The 13,426-nt window shown below is 41.6% G+C and overlaps 1 protein-coding gene across 4 annotated transcripts in view; it reads right to left on the bottom strand.

Moving 5' to 3' along the window:
* Window positions 1-13,426, bottom strand: part of erc1b (ELKS/RAB6-interacting/CAST family member 1b) — a 209,838-nt gene that overhangs the window by 106,252 nt on the left and 90,160 nt on the right. For all 4 annotated transcript variants that reach the window (XM_060889071.1, XM_060889072.1, XM_060889073.1 and 1 more), the window contains one exon: window positions 5,685-5,816. In XM_060889071.1, coding sequence (XP_060745054.1) covers window positions 5,685-5,816 — 132 coding nt within the window. The remainder of the gene's footprint in view (window positions 1-5,684; window positions 5,817-13,426) is intronic.

Here is a 13,426-nt window from a genome sequence, read left to right as displayed (position 1 = left end):
ACAAATTTGAGACTTGAGACTTGCTTGACAAATATTAAAAAAAGACTCGACTTGAGACTGGACTCGGACTTTAGTTAAATGACTCAGAGATGGAAGACTCGACCTGACGAGTCAGACTTAAGTCGCAAATTTGAGACTTGCTTGACAAATATTAAAAAAGACTCGTCTTGACTCTGACTTGAACTTCATGTCTTGAGACTTACTTGTGACTTGCACATGTGTGACTTACTCCCACCTCTGCATGCAATAGACATAACGTATCAATCGTTTATACCTATTAATAGAGGACCAAAGTGTTGTACAATCCTGAAGCAGAACAGTATTTCTATATAGGCACGTGATGCAAAAGGTAGCGCTGGCTCGTCTCTGTTTGTGTGCGTGTGGTGTGTGTTGGCCTTTTCCTCCAGTTACCTCCCAAAAACATGCAATGAATAGTAAGTAACCTGAAATTGTGTCTAAGACTGAGTGAGAGTGATGAACAATCAATAAAGATCGACATTTCTGTGTATTTATCCATCGTGGACAAGCTTTTATCAATTGGGAACCATAGAGAAAAATTCACCAGCCATTTAATCATCTTAATTTTTAACCTGAGTAAAAGTTTGGGTTTATTATTGGGAATATGACAGAATGAAGGAATCTTCCACAGAACGCCAAAGAAAATGAATCCATAAACAATTTGTCAACAATAAACTTTCAGAACAAACAGATCACTCCATAGAAGCAAAGCAGAGATTGAGAGAAATCCCAAGCCTTGAGACAACGAACAACAGAGGATGATCTAAGCTTCCGGTGGTTAAGCTTCCTATCACGATGTTTGGTTTGGAGTAAAACCGAAATCCGCACACTTCCACATTCACGAGATGTTTAAATGGGAGGTGGTGGGGGGTTTAAAATTTGTAGCGCAGATGAAAAATGAAAAATAGAAATAAATCGGAATGGAATCGTCCTTACAAAAAACGAAAGCAAGATAATAAAATTAGGAAAGTACAAAAGAAAAGAATGATATCATTACCTTGAACCACTTAAAGTCGGCGTGGTTGGAGTCATGCATAGGCTCATGAAAGAGCTTCAAACAGGCAGCAAGCAGTGGAGAAGCAACAAAGAAAGAGAAAAGAGTAATTACAGAAGAAGCCAAAAAATCAAAGCTGTCTCAGCAGAAGAAACAGAAGCAGACGAACAGAACGAACCAGAACGGTCTTCGGAAACAAATCACGCAAACAAAAATTGGAAGCAGAAACGAAGGGGGAGGGGTAAAAAAAAAAGAAAAGAAAAGAGGGTTATATATTGTGGTAAACAAGGAGTTGCTGGGACAACACAGGGGGGATTTGGGACAAAAAAAGGGCATGAGGGGTGTGAAAAGAGAGAATAAACAGAAATCCATATGCAGCGCCAAGGATGACATGGAGGAAGAACCGGGATACTGGTGGCTATGGGACACTATCTGCTCATCCTGATCGACACCAGAGGAGGTGCTGAGACTTTCTTTGGTCTGGTGCCTCGAGAAAGAAGGTTATGAAGTATGTCATTTGAGTGCTGAATCATGTCTGGAGACTAGACGTGTATTTTCATGTGGTCTTGGGCAAACGCTTTCACTGGTCCTGCTTGAGCAGCTGGTCGCATTTGAACAGGCCAGCCGTAAATCCTGCCCCTGGTTAAGTGATTGGTGTCACAGCACAGCGAGAGGCTTGTGTCAGAGGAAAACAGTTCTTTCTCCCAGAGAGGCCACATTTTGCCCTTAATTACACACACCCATTACATTGGCTAGCTCAGTGAGGTTTGGCACGGTGCAAAAAAAACTCATGAGAGCATCAGCTAAAATAAGACAGGCCTGACCCTTCAGTGCCAGCGCTGTGATTTCACTTGATAGGCCTCTCTGCTGTAAGAGCAGCTAATGTATGGGTCAGAATGGACAAGAAGGACAAAACGAGGGACGGGAGCGATAGGAGATAAATGGTGGTGGTGGTGGTGGGGGGGGGAAGAGAAATGCAAGATGGAAAGGAAGAGGGCTGTCAGGCTAACAAAGAACAGAAACACTCGCTTCCATGTATTTAGAACAAAAAGACTGACAGAAATTTGTACAGAGCCTGAATCCAACGTGTAGTACAAAATCTGAACAACAAGAGAACAGCAATTAGAGGAAATTGAAACCAGAGTTAAGGGGAAATGTGGGTGTGTGTGTGCCAATGTGTGTGTGTGTGTGTATGCAAGTATAGGGTGTGTGACAAGCTAACTCAAGGGATATAGTTAAGACACTGAGTGTGTGATTTAAATATTAGACAGGAAAGTGCTTTCCGAATATTACATAAACAGACTGAATCATTAGAATCTGAAAGTAAATAAGGTCTGTGCACATGTATGTGATATAAAATCAGTCCAAAGCAGGTCTGATGGTCTCTAAACCACTTTCCAGTCTTATATAACAGGTGTCTCTATAATGATAGCTAACAGTTATATTTAGTGAAATGTTACTCAAGATACTTAATGCTGTTATTTATCTCTATAAGTTTGGCCTGCGGTAATGATGCGCACGTAAATCCGATGGGTGCCAATACTTACTCGTATTTAGATAATGTGGCTTTGTGACGATGTATATTCAAATAAAACTGAAGTGAATTCAACACTGAGAGTAAAACAACCCCAGACAATGTTAAAATACAACTGGACACAAGTAGTCTCTCATCACAAATGATGCTATATTGTCCATGTGGTACCTTTATCTGTGGAAAACAATAAAATCTTAGACTTCTAAATCTTCCTTCTTAGTAAAACTGATTCAAGCAGAACCTCTTTAGGAAATTAGGAATTCCTCCAAAGAACATTTCAAGAACCCTTTCCCCCCCCAGACGCTTAAACCAATGTACTCTGTGAACTTTCAGGGCAGTTGTTTTCTGTCTGAGGAGCAGACTAATGAACCTCTGGTCCTCTTGAAAATGGTGGTTTGGGGCTTGTTTCAACCAAAACATACAGTACCGTGAGGTGAGAAAGCTACCTGCATTCTGTGCTGCATCCAGATCAATGTAATAAGGTTAACTGGTCACGTTACTTCCTGTTTTAAATGTCATGATGGTGGGGAGAAACTGAACACTTTACTGATCAGATTTTCACAGGACTTAAGCACTATAATTAGCTCACCCTTGTGGTACAAGTGCTTGCACTGACAGCGTGGCTAAAAATAGCATCTTCTCCACACTTCATTTGCAGTTATCTCTGAATGATGACACTGTGCATCCGACACGTGCTTTTATCCATGGCTTGAGTTTGAAATTTGTGTATGGAATTGTGCAATCGATCCATGGTTTAAAATGAATTCTTCTAGATAAAAGCGAACCTTAGATTTGAAGCCCCGCCCCCCAAACAAGCCCAAAATACACAGTAAAACAAAAAGAGAAAAGTTTTTATTTAACAGACAAAACCTTTGCTACGTTACTGAAGATCACTGTTCTGTATTCTCTGAAAGGAAAGCGATTTTATCCAGAGACATTATCGGGCACACAGACTCAGTTCCAGTACGGGTCACTTAGCAATGGAAGCTCTAATGAGTGTGTCGATGGGTGATGAAGGGGTTTAAGAACAGTGATGCAGAGTTTGGCAACCATCCCAACGTCCTCTCTTGACTTCCATAGGAATAAACCAGGCTTAGCAGCAGCACTGGCTTCCTTCGAAGCCCTGCACTAATTAACCCCAAAGGGATCCAAACAGTGGACTGCTCCGGCCAAAATTCAGGAGTAAAAGGAAGTCGAGCATGACGTGTTCATGACCCTTAAGACTGTCAGCCTGCAGCAGACGGCTGAGCCGTATTAACGCTGACTCACGGGCCGTCCGGCAGAGGGAAGACTCGTTCGGTAAGAGCCTTTTCCTTTTGATGCCATCTCCAGGACAAACACAAGGACGCTGTGATTTAAACTCTTTCGGTGCCATGAAAACACCAAGTGACCCGTTTTAGACACAAATAAGACACGGCTTGTGTATGTGTGTGGAAAAAAAAAGCAACAAGGGTTTTATTTCACCGTACTTGCTATACAGGAATGATTTATTTTCCAAATGAAGACTGACTGGAGACACAAACACAGGCAGGCGCATGCCACATGAATGTTGTTAAATGGCCTCTTGTTGGCAGGGTGATGTGAGGTTGGCATGATTCACAGAGCTGCTGTAGTGATGTGATGTGCTGTGCTGTGCTGTGACAGGGCAGCCATTATGCTAACAGCTTGGGAGATGCTAGTCGTCCATAAAAGTGCATTAATCTCTTCATCTCGTGCTAAAAACGGCTATTTGTAAAACACGGAGCGTTACCTTTTTCTAAAGTGTTAAAGAACTTAGGAAACCATAACGCAACCAGCATCTCTATACAACGTCTATACTTGTCTTTAATATAACAGCTACTAACTTAGTGCAATTCAGCTTATTTAAAAATATTCCGTCTTAAAGGTGGGGTCTCCGTTGTTTGAAAGCCAATGTTGACATTTGAAATCGCCAAAACAAACACGCCCCTAACCCAAATGGGTCCCACCCCTGTATCGATAGCTCCGCCCACACATACATACGTAACCCAGGCAACTAATGGAAAGAAACGTGTCTATCATAGCTGAAGGGAAGAACAATACGATTGCAGATAAACAAACAAGCAAAAATAACACACAAGTATAATCATGTAAAGGACAAAGACATATATTAGTTCTGTGTAACAAAACAAAACCAACGTTACTCACCTATCGAGAAGGAAAAAAGCGCCTCGGCGTCTTAAGTAAAGTTGGTCACATATTCACAGATTGGAGTTTCCCGAGTCAATAACTCCTGAGCTAAACGCTGTTACTACACAAAACACGGTTGTAGCTGCGTCTCTACATTACTACGATAGAAAAGAGGTGTTATTTGTGTAGTAACAGCGTTTAGCTCAGGAGTTATTGACTCAGGAAACTCCAATCTGTGAATATGTGACCAACTTCCTGCTCCTTCAGTTCTCTCCAGCGCTGGAAAGCTGATCCTATATTAACACGTCCTACTTCTTACCTTATCGTAAGTCTTTCTTCTCTTTCTTTCTTTGTTTTTATCCTCCATGTCAATGTTAAAACCGCTTTCTGCTAACGTCACACATGCGCACTGAACACTCTCTCCGCCCATAGTGACAAGACACGCCCCTTTCTACTCATTGGCTACACGTTAGTTTTGTTTTTGTTTTGTTTGTCGTCCCGACTCGGTTTTCTCATTTCTCAAACAACGGAGACCCCACCTTTAAGAGAGGAGAGAAAGTAGTCTCGATATGTAGCGGAAAATGACTCATTTCTATAAAAATCCCTGCACAGGATTTGGAGGTGATTTAGTAGCATATGTTTGCACGGCCCACCTTTATACTACAATGATGACAGGATGTAATAAAATGTGGTTTAAAGAGAAAAATCATTAAACAGAATTAGCTAGCTTGCTAAGTGTATTAATGCACAGATTTAGTGAGAAAGAGACACTGATGAGTGGTCACAGATGTACTTCTCTTATGTAGGATGTGGGCATTTGATAAAAAGCCAGCAAGATATTTGACCACAGAACACCACATCACCAATACGTATCTTTCGTATGTGCCGTGCTTCGTTTACATAAATATAGACATGTGAAGGTCAATAGGACGTGCTCCACTAAAATAACTGACTTTTCTAAACCTGAGGAATGCTTTTGTGTTAACAGACCTGTTTCTCTGCGTGTGTGCGTGCGGCCTCTTCTTGTGCCAGCACCATCTCTCTCTCCGCGGTGATCTGAACACTTTCACGTAGGGCCTCTTCCAGTTCCTCAATTCGTTCATCTTTCTGCCTCAGAGAGTCCTGTTAAAAATGAAAAGTGGTATTAAAATACAGAAGCAGTAACCAGGACAAACTATAAAACATGAACGTCCCACGTTTTTTTTTTTATCTTTAGTGTGAGAAGAATAAATCACAGGTGAAAGTCTGTAAGAGCAGGTTGTTGAGGTGAACATCATGATGAGTGTGTCAGGGCAGGAACAGAAGCTTCAGTAGTTAAGGTCAGATGTGGTTGGCAGTCTAAGATACAGTCTGAAATGTCTCGACCAAGACCCACGTCATCAGACAAGCGACAACACTTTCCTCTGCACTTTGGTTACTCATAAAAGGAACAGGCAAGAAGTTAAGCTGCAGCTCTCGTGTTCAAACTTGGTGATAAGCTTTAACTTGGGTTGACAGGCCTTTTTGATATTCGCTCACACCTAGTATTTTTATGCGCCTGGTATCTTCACGATAGCAAAATCTACCATAAGCAACCTGATATCTCTTCAAAAATGAGTTCAGACCCGTCGACCACCAAGCTGCCATCATTAGCACCTGGAGCAAGGGCATAATCCTCAACTGCACAACTGTATAAAGGACATGAAAGTTGTACCCTGGATAAAGGTCTACCATGCCATGAATAAAAATATATTAAAAAAAATAAGACCGAGGGGTTTAAGTAATAAAAAATAATGCTTAGATACTTGCCAGAGAGATTCTCTATACGACGTCTATACTTACGTTTATATAAAGAGGTGACAAATTAAAGAGAATGAAGAGTGGCTCTGTTAGGATGTTAGGAAATATTAATATATTTTGCTGGCATGGTTCAGATTATTATAAAGAAGATGGACATAAATAAAAATGAAAAAAACAAACAAACAAACAAAAAAAAAAGGTTAGCGAGCTAGCTACGTGTACCGATGCACCCCAAGAAAAATGTGATGTAGTGAGAAAGTTACTCTGATACTGACTGCTTTTATTGTACGGTGAAACACTTCTATGATGATGAGTGTGGTTTACTGGGATGACTCCGCCCACATCTACAGGTCACATGGACTCACTGAAAGGTTTGATACGGATGACATGCTACGGCCTTCACACTCATCGTATCTCAACTCAGCTGAACACTGTGTTGGAAGACTTTGGACTGGCATGTTAGACAGCAGTCACCACCAGCATCATCAGGATCGTTATCAAACCACCAATTAATGGAACAGAAACTTGCAGAATCAATGGCAGGGTGTAACGATGTACTTCTGGTGGTTCAAAGTGGCTTTGCACCTTATTCACACACATTACGTTGGGTGTGCTTTTTATTTGCCAGTCATTGGTACACAAGTGTTCAGCATGCGGGTTTTTTTCTTCCTGCTGCACAACAGACTTAAGCAGGCAGTGCAATGCTGGCATTCTGCTGGATGCATCTGCACCAAATAAAATCTTTTTAAAACTAAAGGCAGCAATTACTGGAAGTTGAAGCCTGTAGGGTGTAGGGTGAAGGGTGAGACCAAACGGCGCAGTGTGGAAACAGGAAGAAAAGAAATTGAAGATAAAAACTATCTTTAACCGTGTATGTTCTTCTCTCCTCGGTGCCAAGTATCAGCTCCACGTTCTTAAGACATGGCACGATCACTTTGTCTTGATTTAAAGTGACGCTAATCCTTTCTGTACGGTCAATATCTCGTTACGTTAATGCTCCTGGTGCCAAAACTGCACAACTGATAGAAAGAGACACCTCAGGGAGGACCAAATTAAAGCCACATGGAAGAGGCTCTGGGAACTGATGAGCTGCACAGAGGCTCGGGAAGAAACTGAGCTCTGGAACCTACAGGAATAATTTGGAGATGAGCAGCAAATATAGCAAAAATGACATGTGACTATGTGGTCTTTTTTTTTTTACCTGACTGTTAAAGGAACAATGAACATGAATAAACAAGAGCCTGTCAGAGGACTATGGAATCAGGCTAAGTAAGATAATATACTCAACAAACACTTCAGTATACTTGACAAAAAGGTTTAACAATAGATCATCACAAAGCAGGTTTAAAAACATTTCTTACACAGATTTATATCTCTTAAGACAAGGCTAGAGGTGACGGTGGTGAAGACAGATTCCCTAAGACAAAATGAGTGATAACGGATAGTGGGATTATAGACTTTACATTACAGTGTACTGGTGTAGAGGAGTAGAAGAGTTCATGATTACAGCAGCAGCTCTTCAGTACAAATCAACAATATCCAGCTGACATTATCTTCTGAAGCATGGATGAGAGTTAAGCACAAGTTTATGTTTACTCTTATGGGGAAGTCGTGGACTAATGGTTAGAGAGTTTGACTCCTAACCCTAAGGTTGTGGGTTCGAGTCTCGGGCCGGCAATACCACGACTGAGGTGCCCTTGAGCAAGGCACCAAACCCCCCCCAAGTGCTCCCCGGGCGCTGCAACATAAATGGCTGCCCGCTGCTCCCGGTGTGTGTGTTCACTGCTGTGTGTGTGTTCACTGCTGTGTGTGTGTTCACTGCTGTGTGTGTGTTCACTGCTGTGTGCGTGTTCACTGCTGTGTGCGTGTTCACTGCTGTGTGTGTGAACTTTGGATGGGCTAAACGCAGAGAACTAATTCTGATTATGGGTCACTGTACTTAGCTGTATGTAAATGTAAAGTATATATATATAAAAACCTATCCAACAAAATTAGTGGACTTGTAGATATTTCGCATACAATGCATGTTATTAAAGATCTTACAAGGTGTAGATATTTCCGGAGTTGACTTATTTTGGTTGAACGGATCAAGCTCGTACCAAAATACCGATTATAAAATAACGTTGACTAAAAAACGGATTCGTATAATATTAAAAAGATCTAAGTACATTGCGTTAGCTCGAGGAGAGTGCCGTAAAAAAAAACAAAAAACCCCGATTTCTGTTTAGTGCAAGTTCCCTAGAGCAAACAGAGTGTCTCAAAACACAGATGCGGTATAAAACAGCCAGATTTCTCTGCAGGGGGTGAGAAAATGCTTTTCTAGTGGTCTTGGCACAAGAAGGAGAAGAGTCGCTAATGTTTACTGAGGAAACGGAAAAGAGCAGCGGGAGTCTGTCTCTTCTGGCTAGAAAGCGCATAAGCTCGGCCAACCGCACTACAACATCAAGTGCAACTACCTCACAAACAGGCCCAATAAAATGTGCTTGCGAGTCTATTAAGACCAGGAGCCTAGGGCAGGAGAAGTTTCCCACCCAGTCATCTAGAGCTCCTGATTAGATATGGAGTCCCTCGCAGGACAAATGCTGCTTCTAAGTGAAATGTGTGTGTTTTATGCTGAAATGTAAGAGGAAAAAAAAATAAAAGCTCACTTTGTAGTGAGTGTAGCAAGTAAAAGAAATGCTACTGTTGTCACCTGTGAATAAGCAAAATCCTGATCGGAAGAGAAAAGGCAGTCCAAATCATCTCTGTAGCTCAAGCCTGCTATATAACTCTACAACGTGTTTTGTTTAAGGTGTATTCATGTGCTAGACTTCATACCAGCTTCATACGCACACCAGAGTGACCGGTTGGTACTTCCTTCCCAGCTTTATGTCGCGACACACATTGTAATAAGCGGTTGTAGAAATAATAAAATGATACTATGGTTACATGGATGTTTTATCAATTATGTAAAAAGTAACTGGAAACTAATTGTAGTTAAAGGTTTAAGATGTGAGTGGGGAATCGTTCAAGCCAGTTGTTTGGATTTGCATAACAAAAACAAAACAAAACCCTTATGTGGCTTTTCCTTTGCTGGTGTAAAAGAAAGCCAGGACTGAAAATCCCAGCATAAATCCCAGCAAAGTATTAGCAAAGTTGATGTGTGAAATGAGCTGATAAATGACTGGTAAAATGCAGTACCATCTTTGAAGCGTGTGACAAACAAGAATGCTTTTTCTTAATAACGTGATCTGCAGCCTGCATGTTTTGTTAGCATATCTGTGTGCGCGCTGGAAGCCCAGGGACGCTAGAGTTACGATGTTTTTTTTTTTGCACATTTGCATGATAAAATCCCACAACACATTATGAAGACAAAGTTAATCTTGACTGAGGTTCATTCAGGGCATGTGGTTACAGAGAATGTGAGCACCGAGTACAGTGTTCACGTTATTTTACTTGCTAACTACATTTTGCATTTTTTAATTTTTTTTTTGGAAGCTGGCCTTTCCATCTCATTCCATCTTCTCTCTTTCCATTTCAGTCTATCTTTCTCCATCTCTTCCTGACACTCTGATTGGCATTCATAAAGTCATAGACCTGTAACAACAGTTTTCAGAATGTTAAAAAAAAAAAAAAAAAAAGCAAAACCACGCTAAAATGTAAGAAATGATAAGGTTCCAGTTTATCTTCACCATCAGTCCTACATGGCTTGGCAAGTAAGATCGTTTCCTCTCTTTCTGTACTTGACTATATCCTCGGTTCTGCTCAAGAAAGGACAAGCTCCAAATTTACTCCCCAGCACGAGTGGTGTTCTCCAGGGCAATGGAAGGAAAAAGACCGTGAGGGATCAAGCAGAAAGTCATTACCATCAAAGCTTCTCTGGAGTAAAACTTTGCCCTGAGCACACAGGCAAGTGTAGTGCTTTCCATGGCCCCTGTTTAGGTACATGGGGTTAAGATGAAAAAGATAGCGAGAGAGAAAGTCTAAAACAGCCTAAAGCAAGAGGATAAGAGAAAAAAAACATTAGAAGAAAGCAAAAGGAGTGAGATATGGTGTTAAAAGGCAAAAGTAAACAAAGAGCTCTGGTTCTGATGACTGGACCAGAGACCTGCTTAGAAAAAAAAAAAAAAAAGGAGATGATCAGATTCAGATGAAGTAGAGCTCAGGGCAGCCACATTCCTTTAGCTATGGATGAGATTAGAAATGGGACAGAACTGTATACATGTTCTATCACACAAGGAACACCGACCGACCCTAAAGCAAAATAACGTGCAGTCCAGATTATTAAGACAGATTATCAGGATGTTCCTGATATTTAATTATTTTTATTTTTTTTATTAAATATTTAACTAATTTCCTTTGCTGGACATGCAGGCAGTCATAACAGCCGTACATCCGCAAAACCTAAACCAGCTGATAAAGAAAATGTTCTTGCTCGTACTCCAAATATGTTGAGTGCTTAAGAAGAACAGTACATGCCTCAGCCCATAGAGAGTTCGAGTTGGTTTGCGTTTGAAGAGTTCTTTCATGCCAACACTTTGGTGTGTCAGTCATAAGCCCCGTGTTTGCTTCCTACTGCATGACCCGCTCACACTCACAAGAGAATCGAGCCTTTTATATAGGCAGCGCACCTCATCTCTGTTGTTTCATACTCAGCTGTCTACCTTCCTGGACTTCCTTCTCATCTTAGCCACAGTGCTGTCTCCATTTCATTCTTTTGTGAGCACTGACCTTGCCTCTCGCCAACACATCCGTGCTGATGATTTGCCTGCAGCGATGTCTCAACGATGTCTGCTCATCCAAGGTTAGTTTGGCAGCCGATTTTCAAAATGCTTTAACCAAGTTAAAACGAGAGATGGGATTGGCGGTTATTCAGATTTCAGGATGCTTAAGTGATCTCGAAGGCTTTGCCCATATACAGGTCTCACAGGGTTTCAACAGCATGTTGCTACAAGCCTGAATCCTAGCACCTGTGGATGAAAGTCCAACATGGCCTTCCCCTGCCCTGTCAATCAGGGTGACCCCAGACAATCACAGGTTTCCGTGAATTTGAAAGAGACAGCTTCCACTCTTCCAATCTACCCACAGAAGTTGCAAGCCAGTGACATCTGTGCCGGTCCCAAGCCCGGTAAATAGAAGCCCAGTTCCCAAGCCTGATAAATAGAAACGTGCCAAATCTAAACATTGGAATTCCATACCGGATCGGTCAAGGCCCGGGTTAACAATGGCTGCCACCGGCACTGTTGACCTACAGGGTGCCGTATGAAATTGGAATACTGTTGGTCAAGGAAGGAGAGGAGGGAGAATGGTTCTGAACCTCTTCTGGTTCAGAAGAGGAAAGGCAGGAGTATAGAAAATAGGGACTCTAAACATTGGTACAATGACAGGGAAAGGTAAAGAGCTGGTGGACATGATGATGAGAAGGAAGGTAGATATACTGTGTGTGCAGGAGACCAGAGGAGGGGGATACAAATTGTTTTATGATGATGTGGATAGGAAGAGAAATGGGGTAGGAGTGATCCTGAAGGATGAGTTTGTGAGAGGAACGTATTAGAGGTGAAGAGAGTGTCAGACAGGGTCATCAGTTTGAAGTTAGAAATTAAAGAGGTGATCGTGAATGTCAATTTGGTTATGCTCCACAAGTAGACTGTGAGTTAGAAGAGAACGAGAGATTCTGGAGTGAGTTGGATGGATGAGGTGATGTTGAGTATTCCCAAATAGAAGAGAGTAGTGAAAGGAGAAGACTTCAATGGGCAAGTTGGCGAGGGAAACAGAGGTGATGAGGAGGTGATGGGCAGGTTTGGTGTAAAGGAAAGGAACCTATGGTGGTGCTGGGCTTTGCTATGCTGGTAGAAATGGCTGTAGTTAACACTATTTTCCAGAAGCGAGAAGAACATAGCGTTACATATAAGAGTGGAGGTAGAAGTAAGCAGGTAGATGGACAGGTTGACAGATGAAGTCAGACAGAAATCTCAGTGGACAACGATGTTTGCGGATGGCATTGTGATCTGTAGTGAGAGTAGAGAGCAGGTGGAGGAACAGCTGGAAAGGTGAAGGTCTGCTTTGGAAAGAAGAGGAATGAAAGTCAGTTGTAGTAAGGCAGAGTACACGTGTCTATGAACAAGAGGGAGGGAAGTAGAACAGGGGGCTGAGGTCAAAAAGGTGGAGGAGTTAAAGAATTTGGGATCAACCGTCCAGTACGACGGGGAGTGTGGAAAAGAGGTTAAGAGGCGAGATCAGGCAGGGTGGAGTGGGTGGAGAAAAGAGTCAGGAGTTTCCACTCTTGCTCAGGCCATTGTGCAATTGAGCAGAACTAATTAGTGGGTTGCGATCCGGCACCAGCTTAATAGGAGGAAATGGGTTGAAAAAACAACAAAAAGCAAATCTGAGCTAATAATAGCTGCAATTTGTGAGAAGCCTAACCCCTTGCTTGCTATTGATTATTAGCACCAATGCCTGATTTTTAAAGCATTTATTTAAAAACTATTAGCCAAACTGAGAGGTAAAATTGGGTTATTAGCCAGGTTCAAGTGCGTAAATAATCACATCCATGTGCTGCACAAACAAAACTATTCTTAAACATGCATCCCATCACACAGCACCAGAAACAAAAAATACCAGTAAAAATAAATCAAATCTTACTGCCTAGAATTTTTATTCTAGGAAGGCAAATATATTGGTTGGGCCATATATGTTTAAAACGATAATAAAACGCAATCTGGATGAAAAAAGGCTCCTCCTCCCTGAGACAGGAGAACCCCCTTGTTCCCTTACATTAAAGCATCTGCAGAACTCCAGTGCCAGTGAGTCATAAACGGCTTCCGTTTGACTCTTTTATATCTGCATCCTTTAAGAGGCCCATAAAATCACAACCTACCCTAAGCACTTTAGCTTCATTAACTCCACTCGTTCTACCATTACCTATATAATTTTGTTTTCCCCTTTGCAGCAAATGTGTATAAATATTACAGTAA

This window comes from Tachysurus vachellii, chromosome 16 (genome assembly GCF_030014155.1).
Source record: "Tachysurus vachellii isolate PV-2020 chromosome 16, HZAU_Pvac_v1, whole genome shotgun sequence".
Classification (NCBI taxonomy): Eukaryota; Metazoa; Chordata; class Actinopteri; order Siluriformes; family Bagridae; genus Tachysurus; species Tachysurus vachellii.
The sequence above is the reverse complement of the archived record's forward strand: the minus strand, read 5'-3'. Positions and strand labels throughout refer to the sequence as shown.